Source organism: Drepanopeziza brunnea (genome assembly GCF_022702325.1).
Source record: "Drepanopeziza brunnea f. sp. 'multigermtubi' strain 214-2 chromosome Unknown ctg13, whole genome shotgun sequence".
Classification (NCBI taxonomy): domain Eukaryota; kingdom Fungi; phylum Ascomycota; class Leotiomycetes; order Helotiales; family Drepanopezizaceae; genus Drepanopeziza; species Drepanopeziza brunnea.
The window spans coordinates 1,128,391-1,150,244 of NW_027094076.1; the positions used below are offsets into that span (position 1 = coordinate 1,128,391).

The 21,854-nt window shown below is 51.5% G+C and overlaps 10 protein-coding genes across 10 annotated transcripts; 6 read left to right on the plus strand and 4 right to left on the minus strand.

Moving 5' to 3' along the window:
- Nucleotides 1–1,096: 1,096 nt before the first annotated feature.
- Nucleotides 1,097–2,510, plus strand: L3040_007437 (uncharacterized protein; the record flags this gene model as incomplete). The annotated part of the gene is made up of 3 exons (XM_066154864.1): nt 1,097–1,296; nt 1,389–2,345; nt 2,417–2,510. 3 exons carry the CDS (start codon nt 1,097–1,099, stop codon nt 2,508–2,510), a joined length of 1,251 nt encoding a protein of 416 aa, XP_066010753.1.
- Nucleotides 2,511–2,958: 448 nt separating this feature from the next.
- L3040_007438 (uncharacterized protein) lies at nt 2,959–3,380 on the minus strand (the record flags this gene model as incomplete). Its single annotated transcript, XM_007291358.2, has 3 exons — nt 2,959–3,040; nt 3,162–3,304; nt 3,372–3,380. 3 exons carry the CDS (start codon nt 3,378–3,380, stop codon nt 2,959–2,961), a joined length of 234 nt encoding a protein of 77 aa, XP_007291420.2.
- Nucleotides 3,381–3,773: 393 nt separating this feature from the next.
- Nucleotides 3,774–5,266, plus strand: L3040_007439 (uncharacterized protein; the record flags this gene model as incomplete). Its single annotated transcript, XM_007291357.1, has 4 exons — nt 3,774–3,855; nt 3,936–4,065; nt 4,218–4,565; nt 4,678–5,266. The coding sequence occupies 4 exons, from the start codon at nt 3,774–3,776 to the stop codon at nt 5,264–5,266; spliced, it is 1,149 nt and encodes a 382-aa protein (XP_007291419.1).
- A 1,455-nt stretch (nt 5,267–6,721) lies between these two features.
- Nucleotides 6,722–9,951, minus strand: L3040_007440 (uncharacterized protein; the record flags this gene model as incomplete). The annotated part of the gene is made up of 3 exons (XM_007291356.1): nt 6,722–8,538; nt 8,585–9,384; nt 9,431–9,951. The coding sequence occupies 3 exons, from the start codon at nt 9,949–9,951 to the stop codon at nt 6,722–6,724; spliced, it is 3,138 nt and encodes a 1,045-aa protein (XP_007291418.1).
- Nucleotides 9,952–10,182: 231 nt separating this feature from the next.
- L3040_007441 (uncharacterized protein) lies at nt 10,183–10,881 on the plus strand (the record flags this gene model as incomplete). Its single annotated transcript, XM_066154865.1, has 6 exons — nt 10,183–10,218; nt 10,281–10,339; nt 10,397–10,483; nt 10,562–10,601; nt 10,706–10,736; nt 10,793–10,881. The coding sequence occupies 6 exons, from the start codon at nt 10,183–10,185 to the stop codon at nt 10,879–10,881; spliced, it is 342 nt and encodes a 113-aa protein (XP_066010754.1).
- Nucleotides 10,882–12,543: 1,662 nt separating this feature from the next.
- L3040_007442 (uncharacterized protein) lies at nt 12,544–14,989 on the plus strand (the record flags this gene model as incomplete). Its single annotated transcript, XM_007291354.2, has 6 exons — nt 12,544–12,692; nt 12,743–12,974; nt 13,023–13,121; nt 13,171–13,296; nt 13,349–13,517; nt 13,569–14,989. The coding sequence occupies 6 exons, from the start codon at nt 12,544–12,546 to the stop codon at nt 14,987–14,989; spliced, it is 2,196 nt and encodes a 731-aa protein (XP_007291416.2).
- Nucleotides 14,990–15,575: 586 nt separating this feature from the next.
- L3040_007443 (uncharacterized protein) lies at nt 15,576–16,538 on the minus strand (the record flags this gene model as incomplete). Its single annotated transcript, XM_007291353.1, has 2 exons — nt 15,576–16,181; nt 16,293–16,538. The coding sequence occupies 2 exons, from the start codon at nt 16,536–16,538 to the stop codon at nt 15,576–15,578; spliced, it is 852 nt and encodes a 283-aa protein (XP_007291415.1).
- Nucleotides 16,539–17,045: 507 nt separating this feature from the next.
- Nucleotides 17,046–17,527, plus strand: L3040_007444 (uncharacterized protein; the record flags this gene model as incomplete). Its single annotated transcript, XM_066154866.1, has 2 exons — nt 17,046–17,169; nt 17,322–17,527. The coding sequence occupies 2 exons, from the start codon at nt 17,046–17,048 to the stop codon at nt 17,525–17,527; spliced, it is 330 nt and encodes a 109-aa protein (XP_066010755.1).
- Nucleotides 17,528–17,745: 218 nt separating this feature from the next.
- L3040_007445 (uncharacterized protein) lies at nt 17,746–19,395 on the minus strand (the record flags this gene model as incomplete). The annotated part of the gene is made up of 2 exons (XM_066154867.1): nt 17,746–17,754; nt 17,851–19,395. The coding sequence occupies 2 exons, from the start codon at nt 19,393–19,395 to the stop codon at nt 17,746–17,748; spliced, it is 1,554 nt and encodes a 517-aa protein (XP_066010756.1).
- Nucleotides 19,396–19,771: 376 nt separating this feature from the next.
- L3040_007446 (uncharacterized protein) lies at nt 19,772–21,560 on the plus strand (the record flags this gene model as incomplete). The annotated part of the gene is made up of 3 exons (XM_007291351.2): nt 19,772–20,607; nt 20,678–21,432; nt 21,490–21,560. The coding sequence occupies 3 exons, from the start codon at nt 19,772–19,774 to the stop codon at nt 21,558–21,560; spliced, it is 1,662 nt and encodes a 553-aa protein (XP_007291413.2).
- Nucleotides 21,561–21,854: the final 294 nt, after the last annotated feature.

Genomic DNA, 21,854 nt, shown 5'->3' on the forward strand with positions numbered 1-21,854 from the left:
AGTTTAAAAAAAGGGTTGTGCATACTGACAGACCGCATCGCTTGGATCTGCGGTAACTCAGAACTAGTAGGTATGGCTTGGAATATACGTAGTACTACGTACTCACGTACAGTGACTTTGCTCTTGGCTAAAGCTCAATAGCATTTCCATCTTGCTCATGATCGACCAGCAATACCAATCTCATCATTGGACTCGATTTCTCGTCCCAGCTTCCCCGTTGACAGGCTTTGTAACGATATTTGGCCAAGGCAGGATAGGCTTTCCGGGATAACACAAACAGTAGGTAGGTACGTAAAACCAGCCACTATAAGCATCCTTTGGTAAGTCTTCGAAATGAGTACCCGAAAAAGAAGACAAGCGCAATGCCGAGATGACAACGAGAGGTTCAGGTTCTCGAGTATGTTGTTGACAATGGGAGTCGGCCAGCGCCTTTTCAGTTCGCGAGATGAGCTCTTTGAGACGAAGCCTGTCGAGATGTGTTGTGCGGAACAGCCATGCTCTATGACATGCCTCAGGCTCCACCCAATCTCTGGCTCACATGACCTCGCCTAAATGGCGCACTAACGCACTGAGGTACCGGTAGGTATACCGGTATACGGTATATACCGGTAGTGGTAGTATTTTGTATCGTCAATCCCCTAGATAGAATTACCTGTGCACAAGCTTCATTTAATCTACGGAATCCCCTCCTACCTTGGTGAACCATTTGCACCATAATATGTCTTTATGAGCCCCATGTTTTTTGGAGGGGGGGGGAAGAAGCTAGAGGCAGTGTATTCTCTGTCTAAGCAGATATGATGAAGATGAAAATTCGTAGACAATGTATGAGGATGTGAGCAAGACAGATGCTGCATTAACATATATCTCAATATATCACGTGCTACTTGCCGCTAGCACGCATTTGCCAGCGCGGGGGGAGTCAGCTCCAATGATCGCTTAGCTATCGCCGGCAGCAGCACATCATCTACAACCACAAAGACGTATGGTGGTAGTACTTGACAGGTAAAACATACTATTAAAAGTATATCTCTTTCCTATCTACTTTTTTTTGTTCTTTCATATCTGCTTTTCATTAATTTACCTTCTAATTTCCATTATGTCTTTCGATTCTATACCTATCTTAGACCTCGAGGAAGCCAAAGACCCCTCTACCAAACCCAAGTTTTTAGAACTGCTTCGGCATGCTCTACTAGAAGTTGGCTTTCTGTATCTCAAGAATGTCGGCATACCAGACGAACTCACACAACAAGTCATAACGGAAGCAATATCATTCTTCGAATTACCAATGGAAGAGAAGTGAGTGCTACCCTCCTCACAAACTCCATCCAACGACAATGACAATGACAACGAGGACGAGGACGACAAGCCAACATCCACTCCTCTTACAGACTCCGAATCGAAATGAAGAACGCCCCCTCGTTCCTAGGCTATTCCCGTCTCAACGCCGAAATAACAGCACACACCATCGACCACCGCGAGCAAATCGACCTCTCAACCGACCACGCAATCCGCACCCCCGACCAGCCCCTCTACCGCAACCTGCTCGCGCCCACGCAGTGGCCATCTCCTTCTCTCCTCCCAAGCTTCAAACTCGTATACAGCGACTACATCTCCCGCATGGGCGCCATTTCCATCTTCTTCACTTCGCTAATCGCCGAAGCGATCGGGTTACCCGCCACAGCATTCAACAAGTACTTCGACGCGGAACAGCAGCACAAGTTGAAGGTTGTGAAATATCCCGACCTGAAGGAACTCGGGCTGTGGAAGGAAGGGGAGGCAGTGCCGGAGGGACAAGGGGTCGGTCCACACAAGGATAGCATGCTGACGAGCTATCTCTTGCAAGTGACGAAGCACAGGGGACTGCAGGTGCAGAATTTGACGGGGGAATGGATCGACTGTCCGCCAGTGGATGGGACGCTGGTGGTGGCTATCGGACAGGGCATGGAAGCTTTGACGCAGGGCGTCTGTATGTCGACTACACATCGAGTGTTGTCTCCTGCGCCGGGGACGGGGGCGAGGATATCAGTGCCGTTCTTTCAGGGCGTGAGCTTGGATGCCCAATTTGATGAACTGAATGACTGGGAGAATGGTGGGGGCGTCGGCTGCGTCCCAGAGGCTATCAAGGAAATGCGGAGGAGGGTTGTGGCTAGGAATGGGGGTAGGCTGGATGATGTGGAGTTTACGTTCAGTGGGGGCAATGGGTCGAAGACTTTGGGCGAGGCGACGTTGAAGAACAGGGTTAAAAGCCATCCGGATGTCGGGGAGAGGTGGTATCCGGATATCTTGGCTGGGATTAGAGAGCAGCAGAAGAGGGAAAGGGTGGAGGCTGAGGAGAAGACTGATATGTTTGTCTCAAATAGGATTCCTGTGACTGATGACTTGTCACCGCTGTTGGACCTCACTGACAGAAAGACAGTCATTTAGATGCACTTGCCCATGTTGCTCAAAGTCGTGTCGGAACTGGGCGGCTGATCGACTCCCACTGGAATGACTTTGGGCTAGGTGCTTGATCTTCTTCCGCCAAATGTGGCACATTGGGAATATGTCTTTGCTTGTACTTGTCGAGGACGAAACAATTGCCTTGAACCTCGGTAGTAAAGAAGCACTTGCTCTGTTTCGTCTACCGGTGATTCGCAGTAATAGGCGAGGCTGTCCAAAGCCACTGACTCGTGTTCCAAACACCTACTCGTATCCTCATTTCTCTAGTCTAGATGCCAGAAAGCATAATCCAAGAACTCAAGGGCTGTACCAAAGCCATGTATCGTAGTACATCGTAGGTACAGTTCATGCGTAGCTTTACGTCTATTCATCAACCCCCCATGCGCCAGTCGCTAGAAAGCCTGTAAACAAATCTCGTCTTCGCCCACCTCCGCTTTTTATGGTTCCTGAGAGAACACCATTCCTGTACATAGATGTTCCTTTTCACCAAATATCTCTGCCCCGGTCCCTTCCCTGCATCTACTTCGCCGGAGCCGCAACGAAAGTCGGGAAGCACTCCGTGAGAGTCTTGCTATGCTTGTTGGTGGCATGATCGGTCAGACTGTGAACAGAAATTACATCAGCACACAGATACGCATATAATATAGCGTAGGTCTCCGGGAGCATCCTCTAACTTCGAGGGTTTGGATTTAGAATGGAGAGAAGTTGGGTAGGTAGCGTACGCTGGGGCGCGCGAAGTCTTCAGGAACGTGGACTTGCAGATGACACACTGGATGTCCATCGCTTTCTCGTTGACCTTGAGCTGCGACTTGGCGACGACCTTGGTCTCGCCCTTGCGGTCGCGCTTCGAGGCTGCTTTTGCTCCCTGGTGCGCTTGTTAGTAACTCTATCACCGTTCGCTGGGTAGGCTGGAAAGGGGAGATGGGGCGTACGTTTCCCATTTCTTCGGTTTGGGATTGGTCGGGAGGATTTTGTTTTGGGATCGGGAGTGTGGTTTCTGCAGTAGAATTTGGTTGAAGTCTGCGATGGAGGGGTATATCCGACGCCGCAAAAAGGTCGGCCCGGCCCAGCCACAGGACTAGCTCACCGCCTCTTGATCCAGTCATCACATGACCATGATTTAGCACGGATTACCGCTAAACCCCTGTCACTTCGCTTTACATAACAAACGCTGTCGCGTCGAGGCGCGTTCCTGCCGAATTCTTCTCACACTATCTCTTGACAAAACAAATTCACCATCCACAATCAATCCCCTCGACTCTTGATCCAAGAGCCATTCATACTTGCGTAAAACAACCTTCGCTCCTAAGTTCGAGTCTGGAAATTCCGCGACAATGGCGTCGTCGATTTCTGCGGACGAGTTCAAGGACGCTCTCGCTCGGTACCCAGCTGTTATCCAAAAGTTCAGCAAGACTCGTATGTACCATTACTCTCCCTTTCCATATCCTGTTTCTGGAGACGTTTGCGACTGTGTTACTGACGCGTTTGATAAATAGGTAAGGCTGGGTCTGCGTCGCTGGAAGAACTGGACAAGTTCCGTTACCAGGTTGCGCCGATCAACTTCTCGATGAAAACAGGAAGACTCATGGCAATGGATGACTTGAAGAAGCTGGTTGAGTGGAAGCTGTAGGTTCTCCCCGCAACGCATGAAAATTTCAGTTGGGTTTGGATTTGTTATGATCTGAGGCGCGTCGGGGATTTCATAGGCCATGGACTCGTGTTCCGATCTCAGTTGCTCTTCAGAATGAGTTGACACATCTTGACTAACAGCTGTCTAGTAACCACGGCATTTACCGCCCGACAATGACGAAGATGATTGCCTCCAACACCAACGAGAAGCTCGAGGCTGCTACCACAGCCGCCTTCGCTGCCTACGCCAATGGAGAATCCATCTCAGCCGTCATCGAAAAGATCAAGGAGCCTCTCAAGGGCGTCGGACCAGCAACTGCATCTCTTATCCTCGCCGTCCACGACCCACAGAACATCATCTTCTTCTCGGACGAGCTCTTTAGATGGTTGACGGCTGGTGGAAAGAAGGTCAAGATCACATATTCCACGAAGGAGTTTGAGACGCTGTTCAAGGCCGCTGGTAACTTCATGTCGAAGATCAAGTGCACACCAATTGAGTAAGGACAACTGGCGAGTAGCTATTCCCAGTATCTTGGAAGCACTTCTTTCTGCCGAAAGTACTCCCAAGACACTCCAAAACAAACAGTTGCTAACTTCCCGATCATTTAGGTTGGAGAAAGTCGCGTTCGTGCTGATTAAAGAGAATGAGCCTGTTCATGAGCCTAAGCCTAAGTATGAGCCTAGCGGTAGGCCTCGTGGTCGCCCTGCAATGGCTGAGAGCGAGAAGAAACCTAAGAAGCCTACTGTTCCTGGTCGTGGTCGTGGCCGTCCTCCCAAGAGCGATGCTGAGAAAACCGCGGCTGCTAAGACCAAGGCTGCTTTGAAACCTGCCCCAAAACCCCAGCCAGCTAAGATCGAGAAAGCCCCCAAGACCAACCCAGCCAAGGAGGCCAGCACCCCCAAGAAGCGTGGTCGTCCAGCAGCTGCTGACGTAGAGGAGGAGAGCAGAACCCCCGCCAAGCGTGGCCGTCCATCTAAGGGCGAGGCAGAGGAGACTGCTTCAAAGAAGCGTGGTCGTCCCGCCAGCGTTGCCCCTCACACCAAGACGCCATCGAGCATGAAGCGCGAACGTCTATCCTTGGCCTCGGCAGCTGAGGAAAAGACCCCAGTAACCAAAAAGAGAAAGACATCCGCTACGCCTGCTTCGTCTGCGCCCGCGTCTTCGGCAAAGAAAAGCGGCAAAAAAGCCAAGGCTTAAGCTCTCAGCGGATCGGCCTGCCCTTGGGAGAACAACCGGGGTCTTTGATGTAGATTCGTTTCGGATGGATGGATGGATGGACGGACGGACGGACGGAGTTAACTGGTCGAATTTTGCATTTCCGAGAGGCTAGGGAGCACGGCTTGCACATTGTACACGTGCGCGCCGGAACAAAATAGGAATGATATTGATTCTCCTTGACATTGATACTACTGATTTTCTCCTGTGACCTTTTATCATTTTTGATCACGAAATTCGGTTGGGTATCCTCTAGAGAAGGCTTTCCTTACATTCTCTAGGTGTACTGTATAGGGCTTATCCCCCCGCCCTCTTGAGTCAAGCCCTTTAACGCACACATACCACGTCCCTTCCTTTCGCATCTCCTCCGGTACCGACCGACCGCATCTACGACTCTCTGTCCATTTCCGTCTCCGCTGATCGCAAGCAGCCAAAGCACTCTCTCCCAAGCCCTTGATACCATCATAAGATATCTAGCCCGAGACAGCTTTAATCAATCAAAGAAATAGATATCAGAGTATAAATGAAAAAAAAAAAAAAAAAAAAAAGGAAAAAAAAAAAAAAAAAAAGGGGGAAAAAAACTAATCAACGCTCAACTTTTTCCCGGGTTGATTAACCCCTCCTCCCCCCTTCCTTTCCTTGGTTGTTATGTTGCTTCGTTGTTGCAATGCCTTCGGCAATACGGAATGAGGGGTGGCGGGCAGGAAGCGAGCATACTAGAACGTCTGAGTATGCGCGATCAGCAGCGCCTTGCCCTGGTATACGATTCTGCTCCTACGTGGCGGTGAGTTCGATGATTGCCCGAGGAAGGGACCTTGGGATCTTTCTTCAGATGCGGCGACGGATGGATGTCTGCTGGTAATCTGGCGAATCGAGGGAATTGCGTGGTACGTTGGTAGATACCTACTGCGGTGGGCGGGATTTCTCGTCAAGAGGCTGGCTCAGAGAGTGTGGTATGGAGGCGTGGGAAAGGCGCAACCTCATGTAAATAGGTGTACCCCCAAGTCAATTGATGAAAGACGGTTCCGACCCCCTTTGGGCTTCACTGGCTTTAATAACTCCATTGCATAACTGATGTGGAACATTTATCGGGCTATGAAAAACGCAAGGCATATAAAATTTATTTTAATGATATGAGTTCGCGGATGTTCTCGGTTAGCGGTACGGGTTTGTTTACTTTGTCCTTTTCGTGTGATATTGCCACTTACGACGATTTCAGTACCACAAGACCAGAATGATGATAAACCGAGATTACTTTCAAGAATATAGCAGCGAGTACTGGTATGTGTGTGCAAATTACGGACTTTATGAACAAGGGATACAGTTCCGGGTATGCAATCTCCATTCGTACTTTTCTTTTCCGTCCCCTTTCCATACACCTGCCTCGTAGAAATGCTACCAAACTCCCTAAACTCCAGTCCACTTCTCACCATCAGTTTACGCTGCAGCCTTGCGCACTGGCTTGCTGGAAAATAGGTCCGCAACCTGGTAAAACATCTCCTCCATCGGGGGCAGTGCAAATGCCGGCCCGATATTAAAGATCTCCGCCAGTTTTTGCTGCGCGACGACCGGCGTCTCGTTGTCTTCCTCTTCCATTCCTGCTTCTCCGTCTTGGGTGGGGGCAGGTGTAGGGTATTCCTCTGCGTCTAAAAGATCGGCATCTTCGTCAATGCGCATGGCTTCCGTAGTCGTGTTTTCAAGGGCGTCGAGTTGGAGGGCGGATGTAGATTGAGCAAGCATCGTGACGCCCTGAGTGCCCTTCTTCAGAACGGTATGGATTTCGGCCGCTGTGTCAAGCACCAGGAAGCCCTCCGTACCGAGAGCTGGGAGGAGCGCTGTGATGAGCGTTTGAAATACCTCTTTTAATTGCGGGTCACGGGTATCTTGGTGAAAGACAACCAGTTCCGAACTTGCAGTGCGCAAAGATCCTGGATCTCGGATACTTGGAAGCGCGACGGCAAAATTACGGCTTTTAGGGTCGACGGCTAGGTGCATCATTTCTTGTTTCTGCCTGGTAGATAGGGATTTTGTGGCAGCGTGGGCTTTGATGATGAGGCGGGCTTCTCCAGACACGAGGTCGAAAACGATAAGTTTATCTGAAAGTGTGAGCAGATCTTGACCGAGGAATTCCATGGCGATGATCTCGTCTTCGAAGAGTCCGGTCTGGGAGAGGCGGATATCGCCAGTGTCTGGGTCTAGGAAATGCACTAGTCCGTCGTTGTTATTGCAGGCGACGGCTAGGATTGATCCGTCCTCCGAAAATGCAACGCATCCACAAGGGTCACACGTCGTGTCGGTTCCGTCTGGAAGTTCCGCTTTGCCGAGTGAAATTGCGAGCTCGCAGTTCCAGTTCCGAAGCGGTTTGTTGTCTTTACCGCGGACGACTATTTCATTTCGCTTTCGGGTCTTCGTAGCCCATACGCGAACAACGCCATCCTCGCCGATGGTGGAGAAACGCAAGGAGCTTGGATCCACAGCGAGATCTACGATCATCCCAGCATTCCCCAAATCGGAACCATCGGAGTGTGGAGAGTCGATTCTGGTCACAAGTTCCCACGTCTCGCTTGCTTGACACCACTGCCAAAACTTGAGGAAAACTTCTCGATTTGTTTGGCGTTCGTTTGCAAGTTCCTTGTCCCGACGTCTCGATAACTGCAAATCCCGCGCCGGAGGTGCCCATTCGTCGATCGTCGCAAGCCATTCTCCGTCGTGCGAAATCTTCATGTGGGTGATTCTCGGCTCTGTTATCCGCTGGAGACCTGGAGCCGCATTTACGCTTGTGATGTTAGTTCTCGCCAGAGCTTGGCGAGTTACGTTGTGACCAGATCCAAGGTCGAGGGTTTGAAGAAAGGGGCTACTGGTGACCGCCGGCCTCTTGGCGCGGATTTCCTGTGTTTGTCCAACCCCAAGGAGAAGCCGTGAGGTGTTGGTTGGGAGGATAACAGCAGGAGTGCGTTGTATCAGAGGTTGATTCCAGGTGGCTTCCTCGAGTCTTTCCACCTGAGATTCAACGGAAGGCTCAGACTCGACCACACAGGTTTGAATCCCAGAAATGTTAACGGTTGGCTTGAGCTCAGATGTGGAAAGCACCATGGCTGAATTGTCCGCGAGCTGGACACCATACGAAGTCCCAGTAGGCGAAACAACTACATTCTGTATGGTTGCAGCCATATGAGGCAAGAATTGCTGCTTTCCAGTGTCGAGTTGCCACAGGACAAGAACAGTCTCAGTGCCACCAGAAATGACATAGTTACCTGCTTAAAGTTAGAATGGGGGTCAGCCAACTTTAGGGAAACAAACCATCAAGAGACCATTTGACCGTATGTACTGCTTGTCGATGCCAGTGCATCTTCCGTGGAGCCAGACTCATTCCGGACGCAACCCCATCAGCAAACAGCTTTGCGAGGATATCGCTGTGCAGGTACACAACGCCCTTCACATCCCCAATCGCTAAGGCCACAACCAACATGTTCTTGAATTTCTTATTCATTCCTTCCGTTGCTGTTCTCGTGGTGACTCGAATATCCAGGGACTTGATCGTTTCCGTGGATTCGAATATCCTGAACTCGTATCGGATCCTGTCGAGGGTATCGTACTCGGTCGATCGAAGTCGACCTACCAAAGCCTTGTTTCCAGAAATTGCTACGATGATTGATCCTTCTTTCGCCGTCTTCAAAAAGTGGATCCGCTGGTTGGATGTATAGATTGTCCTGGCTACGGTCTTGACTTCGCTGTTCGGTGGAGCTAACTCGTTCGCAGTTATTCGGAATCCTCCATCTTTGCGGGCCTCAGTCGTAAATATCACATCTCGTCTTCGGTCTGCCGAGTCCATAGAGGCTACGGTCATGTGAATGCACCCTGTCGAAGAAACGCCCCAGTACTGTTCGGCGCCAACCCCTGAAGTCCAGTCTATACTGTAGATCGATCCATCCGAGCATGCAACCCATAGAATATCCTCATCGGTCGGCGAAAGGCAGAATGCAATGATCCGCGGGAGGATGTCGGCCGCCTCATTGAGCTTGAGCTTAATCGATCGAGTGAGAAGTGAGTCGGCAGTCGAGAAGACCTGAATGGTACCCAGATGTGCAACAATCAGAAATCTGAAATAGTCAGCAGCATTCCAGATATAAGATAGTCAAGACTCACTTTTCATCCTTGCTGAAGACGGGATCCGCATTGACCATGCGGCCCCCAATAGGCGCAGACAATTTCCACGGCTCGAGTGCGTTCCTTTTGGCCGGCTTGATATCTGTCTTCTTGATGGGCTTGATGACCGGAGCTGACTCTGGATGACTCTTCTTCTTATCCTTCATCACTTGCTCTGTGGCGCTCTTTTCCCCATGTTGCTTCCTCTTCCTCCTCTTTTTCCCTGAGCCTGGCACTTCCCCCACATTGCCCTTGGAGCCCTTGCCTTTGCCCTTGATAGTTTCATTATCGATGAGCTCTGGAGACCCCAACTGTTCATTTGACCCCTTCACACCGTTTGCCTTCTCACTCTTCACTAATGCCTTCCCAGTTGCGCTTGGTGGGTCGAGAGCTGCCTCCCAGCCTTGATTCTGGATCGTACTTCGTAGCGGCGTTCCTGATTTCGTTTTTACGGATTTCGATCGTTTGGGCGTATCGAGAACTTCCACCGGGGCTCTTTTGCGCTTCAATAACGAAGTCATGTTGTTGGCAAATTCGCTTTGGGGATTGGTGTCTGGGTGAACTTTTTTTTTTGTCTACGGAGGATGCGGAAAATTGATTTTGCGTCGGCCGCTGTTTTCTTAGCGCCCGCTCAGAAATCAGACATTAGGAACTCGACAGCCACGAGGTCGTCTGTATATCTGACAAGCTACCAACCCCGCGCAACCTTGGCGTTTTTTTTCAGACTCGACATCTTAGGAGGGCTATTCAAGATGATTATTCCTGTGCGATGCTTCTCCTGCGGGAAGGCAAGTCTCACCACCCCCCTATCTTGTGCCATCTTTGTTGCGCCATTCTAACTTGCAGGCAGGTGGTCGGAGATCTATGGGAGCGATACTTGAAGCTCATTGATCAGCAAGTGCAAGATGGGTCAGTCCGAGTCTGGCTTTATAATTCTGTATGCGCCGCCTACTGATAAACTAACAGAGATGCAATGGATCGGCTGGGATGCAAACGATACTGCTGCCGCAGAATGATCATGACTCACGTCGACCTCATCGAGAAACTCCTGAAGTGCGTATACAGCCCTCGCATACGCCCCTTTCCCAGCCATGTGGAGGCTGCCATACCTCGGTATCTAACAGCTCTTAGATACAACCCTGCGGACCGAGACACGAAGAAGGCAGCATTGGTCTAGATGGGTAATTGGCATCCGGGCAGATGCAGAGGCACAGGCGTTCTACGGCGGGCAAAACATTTTCACCAGCCCCAGCATAAACAGGCGCATTTTCGTAGGCGTTAGAGGCCTGGGAGTGGCTCCTGGCAGGTAGATTGATTCCCAATATCAGACGAGATTTCCCACCAAGACTCACTGTTCCGAAGAGGCACAGAATAGCCGCGCCACAGCAGCCGATGCACCTGAAAATTACGTGCCGCACGGCACGTTCCAGGCCGACAAAGTTATTCTGTGACCGAGAAAGTATTCCGTGCTCTTGCCCTGAACGGGCAACGCATTGTTTCTGCACCATAGTTGAGAATCCAAGCTCGATGGAGTCTGTTACCGCTCGAGACGATGCTCTTTGCTGCCTGCTCATGCTGCTCATGCAGCTAGAAAGAAACAACCGGAAAACAAGCTGGCTGCTTAGCTTTGATGAGAGTTTCACCCACTCGGGCGCCTATGCAAGCGCAAGTGCGTGTGGAGAAGCAGCGCAGACGTTTGGATTTCAAGAAGCGATGAAGAACATGGACGCTCGTCTAGAACACATGTCGAACGTTTTCCCAAGAGACTGCTAGACCGCAATTGGTCTTCGCATCTGAGAAAGGAATCAGCCAATGCAGTCGAGCTTGTCGTATATGCCTACTGGTCCGCATTTTCTTCCTTACCGAATATTCTCCCTTACCGAGTAGGTAGGTGAAGGCTTACAGTTGTTGGCGAAAGAGAAGATGGCGTGTTGGCTGGTTATGCTTATTGCACTGTAGCCTTCATGTTGGTTAGGTAGATCATGTTTGGTTAAGGTCCCAATAACCTCATCTGAAGATCCTACTTTGCGACCTGACCACAGCACCGGGTACAAGCTCGGCAAGTTACTGTGCCACAACAAAAACATTTTCAGGACAAATTCTACTACTCCACACACCTTTTCCAAGTCCTCTCATCCCGGACTAACTATCTCTCACGTACCCTTTCCTCTTTCTTTGTTGAGCCAATGTTCGAGTCCAGGCTCTGGCCGGGGATCACGATCTGGGATGAAAGCAGAGAATTTCATACGAGAGAATAATATCCTTACTCCGTACTATACGGTACGGGTATGTGTAGGTCGATGTGTTTTCCAGGATCTCCCAGCTGAACAGCTGCTAAGCGCCGCGATGCCTGTTCCCCTTCATGCAGCCGGCGGACCTACTCTGTACAGTAGAGACGCGCATCTCGTGGCATGATTCGTTGAATTCTGATCCAAGTAAGCTGGGCGCAGATGCCGCATCAAGGCCAGAGTGCAGTCGGTCGGTCGGTCGATGAGGATGAAGAGAACATCCGATTGCTTGAGTTGCTTGCAGAGTTCGCTCGCTATTGGCCCGCGACGGAGACTGGCAGGACTGGAGACTTGCTGACTGTACCAACGATTTTCTGCCTGGCCTGGCCTGGCCTGAGTTGAGTTGAGTTGAGTTGAGTTGAGTTGAGTTGAGTTGAGCTGAACTGAACTGAACTGAACTGAACTGAACTGAACTGAACTGAACTGAACTGAACTGAACTGAATGAAACTGAATTCCATCCGGGGCATCAATTGCAAGGATCGGATCGGCATGCCCATTGCCGACCCCACACGCCGAATACTTCTGCTCCTGGCCCCGAATCCCCGTGGGCTTTGTTCTGGATTCAGCCTCGACCGAGCATCTCAGTCTCACAGGAACAGCCCGGTCGAGCCGATCGTCTGGGCCAGAAGAAGCCTTGAGCCAGGACCAGGTCAACCCGGCTATCTACTTATCTTTCTATCTTTCTATCTATTTATCTATTTATCTATTTATCTATCGATTTGTCGATTTATCCATCTATCTACCAGTCCCCCCTCCTTCCTCCACTCCCGCTGGACCAGCCTCGAAGACCGACCGATCCAGACCCAGAGGACCCTTTTGACAAGATGAGCCTCGCTCCAACCATGGCCTTGGAGAGTCCACTCGTCTCTTCGTCCCCAGGCAATAATATCATGTCCACCTTCTCTCCTTATACCGACTTCTCGCTCTCTCCAAATTCTCCTGCCATGAACAATTCGCCGCGCTTTCGGTCCATGTACGTACAAATCAAGCTCGCGGGCTGCATTTACTGACGTGTCTACATAGCTCAACGCGTAGCTCTCAGGAATCATCGCATCTTCGGCCGAACGCAATGGATGACCACTCTACGAACGGGCTCCAAATGACAAGTCCAAGTGATATGGTGGGGCCATCACCCGTTACCTCGAATGGCACAGAAACAACAGAAATCGAGGATGAAGTGGCAGACGAGGTGCAGGAGCAGGAAACCAGACCTTCACCACCGAGACTTGTTGGGTCCGCAGACTCGCAGGCTACGGTATGTGCGGCCATGATATTCCGAATTCTTGTCTGACTTCTTGTACAGTTGAAGAGAATCAGCACAAACTTGCCCGATGATGCTAGATCCTCTGCGGGAGACGAATCCGTCTCTGTCATACATGCGCCGAAAGGGTACGGTCAATTTGTGAGTTGAGCTAAAATTCGGCTGGCGGAGACATTGCTGAATGCCCTAGATTATACCTGACAACCTCTCCGTCCAAGGACCACCACCAGCCGACCGATCTACGCCTACCCCGTACCAGCAAGATCAAAATGTCCCATCAAATATTAGCGTAGATCTGCAGGTTCCAAAGGACAAGGTAATTGATGATTTGCGCCGTCCACTATCGGATCTGTACTAAGTCAGCTCAGAGTTCACATCCGAGTCCAATATCACCTCCACCAATCTCTACCAATGTGTCGCCTGTCAATTACGGATTAGAAAATGCTACGCCTCGGGCACAGACCCGGCAAGAGATCGAGGCCCTCAGCAGCGATCACGGGGGCTCCATTCGATCCAGCAGTGCCCACAGCCTCGGAGGTTTGTCTTCATCGAATCGCAGAAGCAATTTGCATTACTCATGATTTATAGGAATACCTGAGGAGCATCGTGTTGCCGAAGAAGATGACTTCGAAGCCCGAACTGTCCATAATTCCGATGAGGAGGTCCAAGCCCTGAAAGCCGCTCTGAACGAGTGCTGGACTTTGTGCAATACCCTCGCGAGTTTGAGCTCAATTCACCGAGAGAGAATTTTCAGCTACTCTGGAACTGGAGATGCCCACGAAACAGCCTGGAAGTGCTGCTGGAAACTGTGCCAGAAACTTTATGACAGCCGTGACGAGGACCACGAATCTCATGTGAGACCGACTCTGGATCTATGCCGGGATTTTTGCCAGGCTTTGTTTGATTTCCGACAGCGGAATGATGAGGTCGCTGATTCTGTTCTGAGAGTGAGCTTTGAACTTAACAATCATCTATATAATACACATGACCGGAACTTACCAGAGGCTTTCCGGGAGCGAACATTGGATTTCTACATCACACTCTGCCACAGGTTGATGAAGCAACGGAATGAACTTGCCGAGGAAACCGACGCCCTGCTCCGAGCATGCTGGGGGCTAGCCGAGATGCTCTTCAGCCTCCGCCAAAATAAACGAGAGGGCAAAGCGCCTGATGAAGAACTTCTTGGGTCGGCAGTGCAAGCGTGCTGGGAGCTCTGCGACCTATTCCGCGAAGGATGGACCCAGGTTCGGCCAGAGCGAGGGACGCCGAGACCTTCACAAACAACTTTTACCCAGACATCTGATCAGATGAGTCGGTCTTCACATACCCAGAGCAGCAGCTTGCCCAGCTTGCCCAGCTTGCCCGAGAACCCGGACCATCCAGAGCACGCTCGTACCCCATATAACCCAGAAACGCCCACTACCGAATTTGAAGACACTCCCATCTCACCCGAAGCCAATTCCCCAAATATCCCCAATATTCTGGTTCTTGGCACCGACGGCAGCCGATCAGCCAACGCCCGGTGGTCGAGTACCACCTCAACACTATCTACATATTCGCAAGGAAGCGCCAAATCCAACAGTACAGTCACTACAGCAGCCAGCCCGGAAGATATCAACCTCACCCGACTGAAAATCCTGATTCTGAAGGCCGCGATGAATGTCGGCTTCTCTCGCACCACACCTACCAGCGCGAACCCCAATTCTGCCGGTCCCCCAGCATTTCAGAGTTTCATCAAAGCCCTCCCTACGGGCTCATTTGGCTCTTTGCCCGCACACGCGAAGCTGCTCACAGCGTACCGGAATCTCATTCTCAGCGATCCGACGTTCAGAAGCTCGAATGCTCTACCGGCTATGGGCAAGAACGCGAGCGCGATAGATGTCGCGAAGAGTGTGGGCTGGATGATGAGGAGTGGACAATACCCGTTTCTGAAACAGCTCTACAAGTTGGTGTTTGGATTCCCTATCGAAGAGGCGGAGAATAGGAAGCATGTCAGCATCACCGTTTAGGCCGCTGTGAAACCTTATGAAAACGAAAATAATGATTGGGAGAAAAGACTGGGTTTTATATGCCTGCAGCGGCATGTGATGATAATTCACGTGGCGCCGGAAGGGCGAGAATCGAATCGCCAGTCTTCTTCGAATGGAAGAAGCAGACTGCTAAGGCTTGGAGCATATCGGAGTACATATATACATTCATTTAACCGGGCGGGTCCGGAGGATTGGAAAGCTGTTTTTAGATACCCAGGCGTCACCAAGGCGTTTCTCGTATGCATGTCCTTTTGTCATTCATCTACCGCCACGACTTTCTCTTCTGTATTTTCTCGTTGATGTATTCCTGCCTCTCACTCTTCTCCAAGCCGGTTTTCCATCCGGGACGTTGGCTGCTGGCGTGACTGTTTAATTGCCAAGAGGTGATCTGGAGCGGATATCTGATATCATGTTTCTATTTCAGAAAGTGGAAAAAACAGCAGATGACATTTTGATATCTTAACGCCCGCAATGCGAATGCACACCAGGTCCACCCTCGCTCGTTCCGATCGACCATCATCGCCACCACCCCCACCATGGCCACGACCACATGACAAACCATCCCTCAATCCTCCTCGCCATCACTACTCCCTTCCTCCATCTGATCCATCACCGCTTTCTCAATCAAGGCCAGCGTAGCCCTCAGAGGTAAGCCCACAACATTATCCCAGGCCCCCTCAATCCTCTCCACCAGCAAACTCCCCATGCCCTGGATGCCATACCCGCCCGCCTTATCGACGCCCTCCCTCGTCCGCACGTACGCCTCAATCAACTCATCACTCACGTCCGTGGCGAAGAAGACCTTCGTCTCCTCCACCGTCGTCTCGAGGTTATACCCGGGGTCGCGCGCGTCGTCCCGGGGCGCCAGGGCCGCGACGGCCGTGTACACCTTGTGCACCTTCTGGTCGCGGAGGAGCTTCAGCACGGCCAGGTGCTCCTTCTCGCTGCGCGGCTTCTCGAGGATGCGCCCGGCGGTGGTGACGACGACCGTGTCGGCGGCGATGACCAGGGCCGGGTCCGGGATCGAGGCGAGGGTGTTGGCGATGGCGTGCGCGTAGACGTCGAGGCACTTCTGCACGGCGGTCTGGTGCACGTAGTCGAAGGGGGGGAGGGCCTTGGAGAGGTTCTCGGGCTTGGTGGAGGGGAGGATCTCGAGGTTTGTGAGGCCGATCTGTGGGGTTGGGGGGAGGGGGTTTAATTTTTGACCACCTTGGTAAGATAATTTTGGTAGATGGGAAGAGAAAGGGAAAGGGAAGGGAGGAGAAAGGGAAGGGGATGTTACCGTTGATAATATCTGTTTCCGCCTCGGACTCGCAGACGCCAGTATCAGTCTCTTCCCTCTCAACTGCGTCAGGACGGGTATCTCCAGCGGAAACGGTCCCCGCAGTATCGGTTTCCCCCCTGCTGCTGCTGCTGCTGCTGGAGGTCCAGTCCGGACGGGCAGATCGCCATGTTGAGTGGCAGCCGCGTCGTACGTTGTTGGCAGCGGTACATCACCGACTGGCAGTGTGATCTTTTCCTCAGCCATTTTTCAGAATCCCTCCTAAAAAAAGCTCGAGAAATTTTTTTTCGAGCGTTGGTTTTTTTTTTTTGTTGTTGTTGTTGTTGATCGCTGACTGAATTGCATTGCATGCAAGGCTGTCGTCGAGCCTTTTAGTGGGGTGCAAGTGTCGGCCCGTGCGGCCGGTGAGTAAGTGGCGTTTAAGCTTGTTCCTCCCTTGTAAGGAGTGGATTTTGCTTGAGATGGGATCAGGAACGGCATGTGATGGAGTTGTAAAGAGATCACTATCGTCGACGTACTTCCACGACCTTTGACCACGACAACAATAACAACAACAATCATAATAACAGCAGCAGCAGCAGCAGCAGCAGCAACCTTACCCCGCGTGTGCGATGCGAAGCAAAGTCAACTGGACTCGAGTGAGCGCACGATCCGAGGCTCTCGAGGACAAGACCGGCGAATAGGGTAAGATAGGGAGACAGAACCGAGAGAACAGAGATATAAAGACAGAGACAGAGAATAGAGAGGAGAGACATGTCTTTGTCGCCGCGCGAGCGGGGTTCGCACGAGGGGTCTGCGAACCCAGGCTCGACGAAAGGCTCGGAAGAGAAGCCCCGGTTGAGCGAGCAGGAGAAGAAGGCGAACCATATCGCTTCAGGTGCGTCCCTCCCTATATCCCCCCATATCCTCCTCCCATCCTCCCATCCTCCCATCTTCCATCTTCCATCTTCTACACAATCCATCTTTCTTTCTTTCACAGCCCAGAGGGATATCGCAAGCTAACAATCGACTGACACACTCCATCTACAGAGCAGAAGCGCAGACAAGCTATCCGCGACGGCTTCGATCGCCTTACGGAACTCGTGCCCGGCCTGGAGGGACAGGGACGGAGCGAGAGCGTGGTGTTGAAGAAGACGGTCGATTATATCCGGGTGCAGCTGGCGGAGAGGCAGCGCTTGATGAGCAGGATCGAGGAGATGGGGGGGGAGGTTGAGGAGGAGCTGCGAGGGCCGTGACAAACGTGATGATGATTTCAGGACGAATGAAGGGATGGCGTTGATGGGGGGGGTGTAACCCGCATGGGAAAATTTTACAAACCTGGGTATATGGCGGCATACGGGCATGGGGGATATTTACCTGGAGGAGGCTTTGGTGGCGCATGGGAATGGATACATTTTGTAGGCTTGTTTGAGGCAGTGGGAGGTACACTGTATGGTTCTAAGTGCTTGCCCGCCTACAGATACTGTGTTTGTATACTGTTGAGAACGGTCTTCAAGGCCGACAGCGGCATCCTCAAATTCTTCAGATCCCCTGGGTTTAACGCCGGAACCTGACTGACCTGGCTAATCGCTTCATGGTCGAGAATGCCCTTCTTCTCTGCGGCTAGTATCGCCAGAAGCCTGTTCTGCGGCAACCCGCCCTCGGCCCCTGGAATACCTGTGAGGTCCACCACGAGACTCTTCTCCGAAATATCTTTCTCGCCGATCACAGCTATGACAGAGTATCGCTTCTGTTTTGCCTCGCGGATCTTCTTCCCGATGGACCGAGCAGAGGAGTCGATGTCTACCGAGAGGCCGAAAGCGGCCCCCATATTCAAGGTATCTTCTCTCGTTCCATCTTCATCTAATGTGTTGGTGAGCGCATTTCTGCATTTGTGGGCGAACTCAACAACGGGGAGTGAGTCATTCACTGTGATGATCATCACCTGACGGGGATTCAACCAGAACGGCCAGTGGCCGTTGTGGTGCTCGATCAGCAGCGCCATAATCCTTTCCACAGACCCCAGGACTGCTCGGTGGATGAGAACGGGCGTGACGGGCCCTTGGACAGCCAACAGTTCTGGATCTTCGGTTGTAAGGCCCTTCTGTTCAAATTCTGCTGCTGGGGCTTGGTATTCCAATTCGAATCGCTTCGGCAGTTGGAAATCCAGCTGGACCGTAGCGGTCTGGTGCTCCTTCCCGTCCGAATCCTTCAGGATAACGTCAATTTTGGGTCCGTAGAAAGCTCCGTCGCCCTTGTTGAGCGTCCACTCCTGGCCACTGGCATCCAGCGACTTTATCAAGGCTGCTTCTGCGTTTTCCCATTCCTCGATTGTACCAATGAAGTGGTCCGCGGGTCTTGTCGACAACGCCAATCGGTATGGTCCTAGCTTAAGAGCTTTATACGCAAGTTTTATAAATCCCAGCGTGCTCGAGATTTCCTCTTCAATCTGAGACGGCCGACAGAAGATGTGCCCATCGTCTTGGTGGAATCTCCGTACTCGGGTGAGCCCACTCAACGCGCCATGGATCTCGTTTCGATGCAGAGGGCTGAAATCGGCATATCGTATCGGCAAATCTCGATAGCTTCTTTGCTTTGATGCGAAGATGAGACAATGCCCGGGACAGTTCATAGGCTTCAGCCCATACTCCTCATCTTCTCCCACCTGCTTGTTTTCCGTCCCTCCTTTCGCCCCTCGACCAGTGACTGCATACATGTCATCCGCATAGTGATCCCAGTGCCCTGACTTCTCCCAGAGCGACCTCTTGTATATAGTCGGAGTAATGACTTCTTGGAATCCGAAAAGATCATATTTAGAGCGCACGAAATTCGTCAGCCGGTTGAAGATTCTGGTACCATTAGGAAGAAACATAGGGGAGCCGGGGCTGTAGATGGAGGTCGTGAAGAGCTCTTGCTCGATGCCTAGCTGTCGGTGGTCTGCTAAGGATTTCGGGGTATTCGTGGTTGACTCTGCCGTCCTCTCTGTCACTGGTGCAGGAGGCTCGCAGACAGTGCAATATCCATTGCGGATGGACTGCTGCAGTTTCCTTCTTGTCTGAGAGGCTGCATGCGGATTCCTTGCGCTGATCGGTAGCAGCCGCAATGCTCTCGAGGAGCGCATCATGGCGGGCACGATTGCAATGGACGGAGTGAATGAGTCGCCAAAATATATTGACCTCGGAAGCGCGCCAAGATCCCTGCAAGTTTGGCGACACGCGACGAGCCAGGATCAGCTGCCAACGTCATAGGTAAGGTGACGAGCGGCCGGCCTCGTGGAACATATATTTCATTTCATTCATGGCTTCATGGCTTCGAACTTATGCCTTGTTCATACTTCTTCTCTTGCCATGAAATTTTGAGAAATCGGTGTCTTACTTGATCGCATAATTCGTCTACTTTGGCCAGGTGAACGAACGCTTTTGAGCAAACAACCGGTAGCTTCTTGCTTCCGGTAGCTTCTTGCTTCCTGGACTAATAGACACAGTATCAAAGTATTCATCATGCCGCCGGGCAAGCAGGAAGTCCAACTAGGAGATTCTTGGGTAGTCGAGGGCGAAGACGAAAACGAGGATCCATCGTATTCACCTCAAGACGATGAATACAAGCCGCCACCGCCGCGAAGATCATCCAGGCGAGGAACTACATCGCCGGAGTCCGAACTGGTCATCCCGTCGGTGGACTTCAACTCGATGGATGGGTCCTGGGCAGATACGAAAAGCAGAAGTACGACGAGGGCGAGGGCGAAGCAGTCCGCAGAAAGAGTCTTGGGAACAAGAAGAAGGAACGAGCGTGTGGGTAACGGAAGTCTCGTGAAGCGACCAGCAGCAAAGACTGCCACGAAAGAACATCCGCCCACGACCCTCATAGACAGAAGCAGCAGCAGCAACAACAACATAAACAGTACCAATCTACAGGATATTGTTGATGTTGGCGCTGAACACCTTACCGCAGTCATGTCATGGCTCTTGGATGTCTTCACCGGCGCTCTAAAAGTCCTCAAGAAACCCCTCTCATATTTCCTCGCCATATGGCTACTCTTTGGGATCCTCATCACTGTACGAAATCTGGTTACGAACTCCATCTATGCGTCCATGTCACCTCTTTGCAGAATACCTGGATCTTCTTTCCTGAACCTCCCGTTCTGCCCGGTCCACCTGACCGACAGCAGTCACGGAGCGACACCAGAGTTCAATGACTTAATGTCAGTCCAGGCCAAGTTCGAGGAGGTCCTAGAAGAGAGCGCTGGTGGAGTCTCCTTACCGCTAGACATGAAGCGAGGCGAGGCATCTATCCGAGACCTACGTCAACTGGTCCGCTATAGCCAGCTCCAATCCAAGTAAGTCTCGCTACTAACCTCGCCGGCGACGGAATTTGCTACTATTTATACCATCGCTTACTCTTCCCAGAAATGAACTCGTTCTAGAATTCGATGGCTTCATTGAAACCTCTCGCATTGCATCGTACGACCTTCAAAAATTCAACAGCCACGTGGGCCGAGCTGTCGACGGCGTTATCGCGACGACTCGATGGACGACAAGAGTCCTTGACGGGATCCAAGAGCGAGATGGCTCAAGAGGCTCAATCAGCGCCTTCGTCAACGAGAAACTGCTTGCTCCCTTTCAGCCCGTCAAATTTACTGAAAGGATTTTGCTGGATCAATATGTCCAACACACCCGCATCGTAGAAGAGGAAATTAACAACCTCATCGCCGAGGCCCAGGCCGTCCTCATGGTTCTCACAAATCTCGAAGACCGTTTAGACGTGATCCATGGCATCGCTATCAGAGACAACGTGCACACTAAAGCCCTCAAAGAAGAGATTCTCTCGGAGCTGTGGACCATGGTCGGTGGTAATCGCGGCAAAATCAATAAAATGGACCGCAAACTTGACTTGCTGAAGCAGGTCGGAATTTACCGCAAGACGGCCTATGCCCACGTCTCAGGGACGATTATTAGACTGCAGGCCATGGGCGCTGGGCTAGAAGACTTGCGCGAGAGAGTAGGGAGCCCGGAGTTATTGAGAGATAGGATAGATATTCCGCTGGAGGTGCATCTTGAGAGTATCATGAAGGGAGTTGAGAGACTGGAGGAGAGCCGGTTGAAGGCGAGGAAATTAGAGGATAAGCATATTAGGCGGACCTTGGAGAGGGGAAGACTCGAGGGTACGATGATCGATGGTTGAGATAACGAATTGGCTAACGCCTTTGCTTTTGGGCCAGGGAGAATGTTGGTGGAAGAGGTGTTGCTTGAAGAGGAGGACCGAGGCCCAGCTAGATACACCTGGCGCTAGTGTAGACCTCGAATCGCACCTTCCAACAGGGCCCGGTCTGTGGAGTATGGAGTATGGAGTTTGGTCCGGGTCTATTTGCACCGTGCCGGTTGGAGGCTCGACGCGAACTGCTCCATGTCGATGAAGCCACAGTTTAGGATGATACCCCAGGCGTAATGAAGAATACAAATCGACGAATATCAATAGGCACTTCTCTTGGCGTCGTTCTCTTTGGACTGTTTTCATCTTTTGTCGATTTTTTGGCGGATACCGACCCAGACTCTTACCAAAATACCTGATACGTGTTTAGAGCCA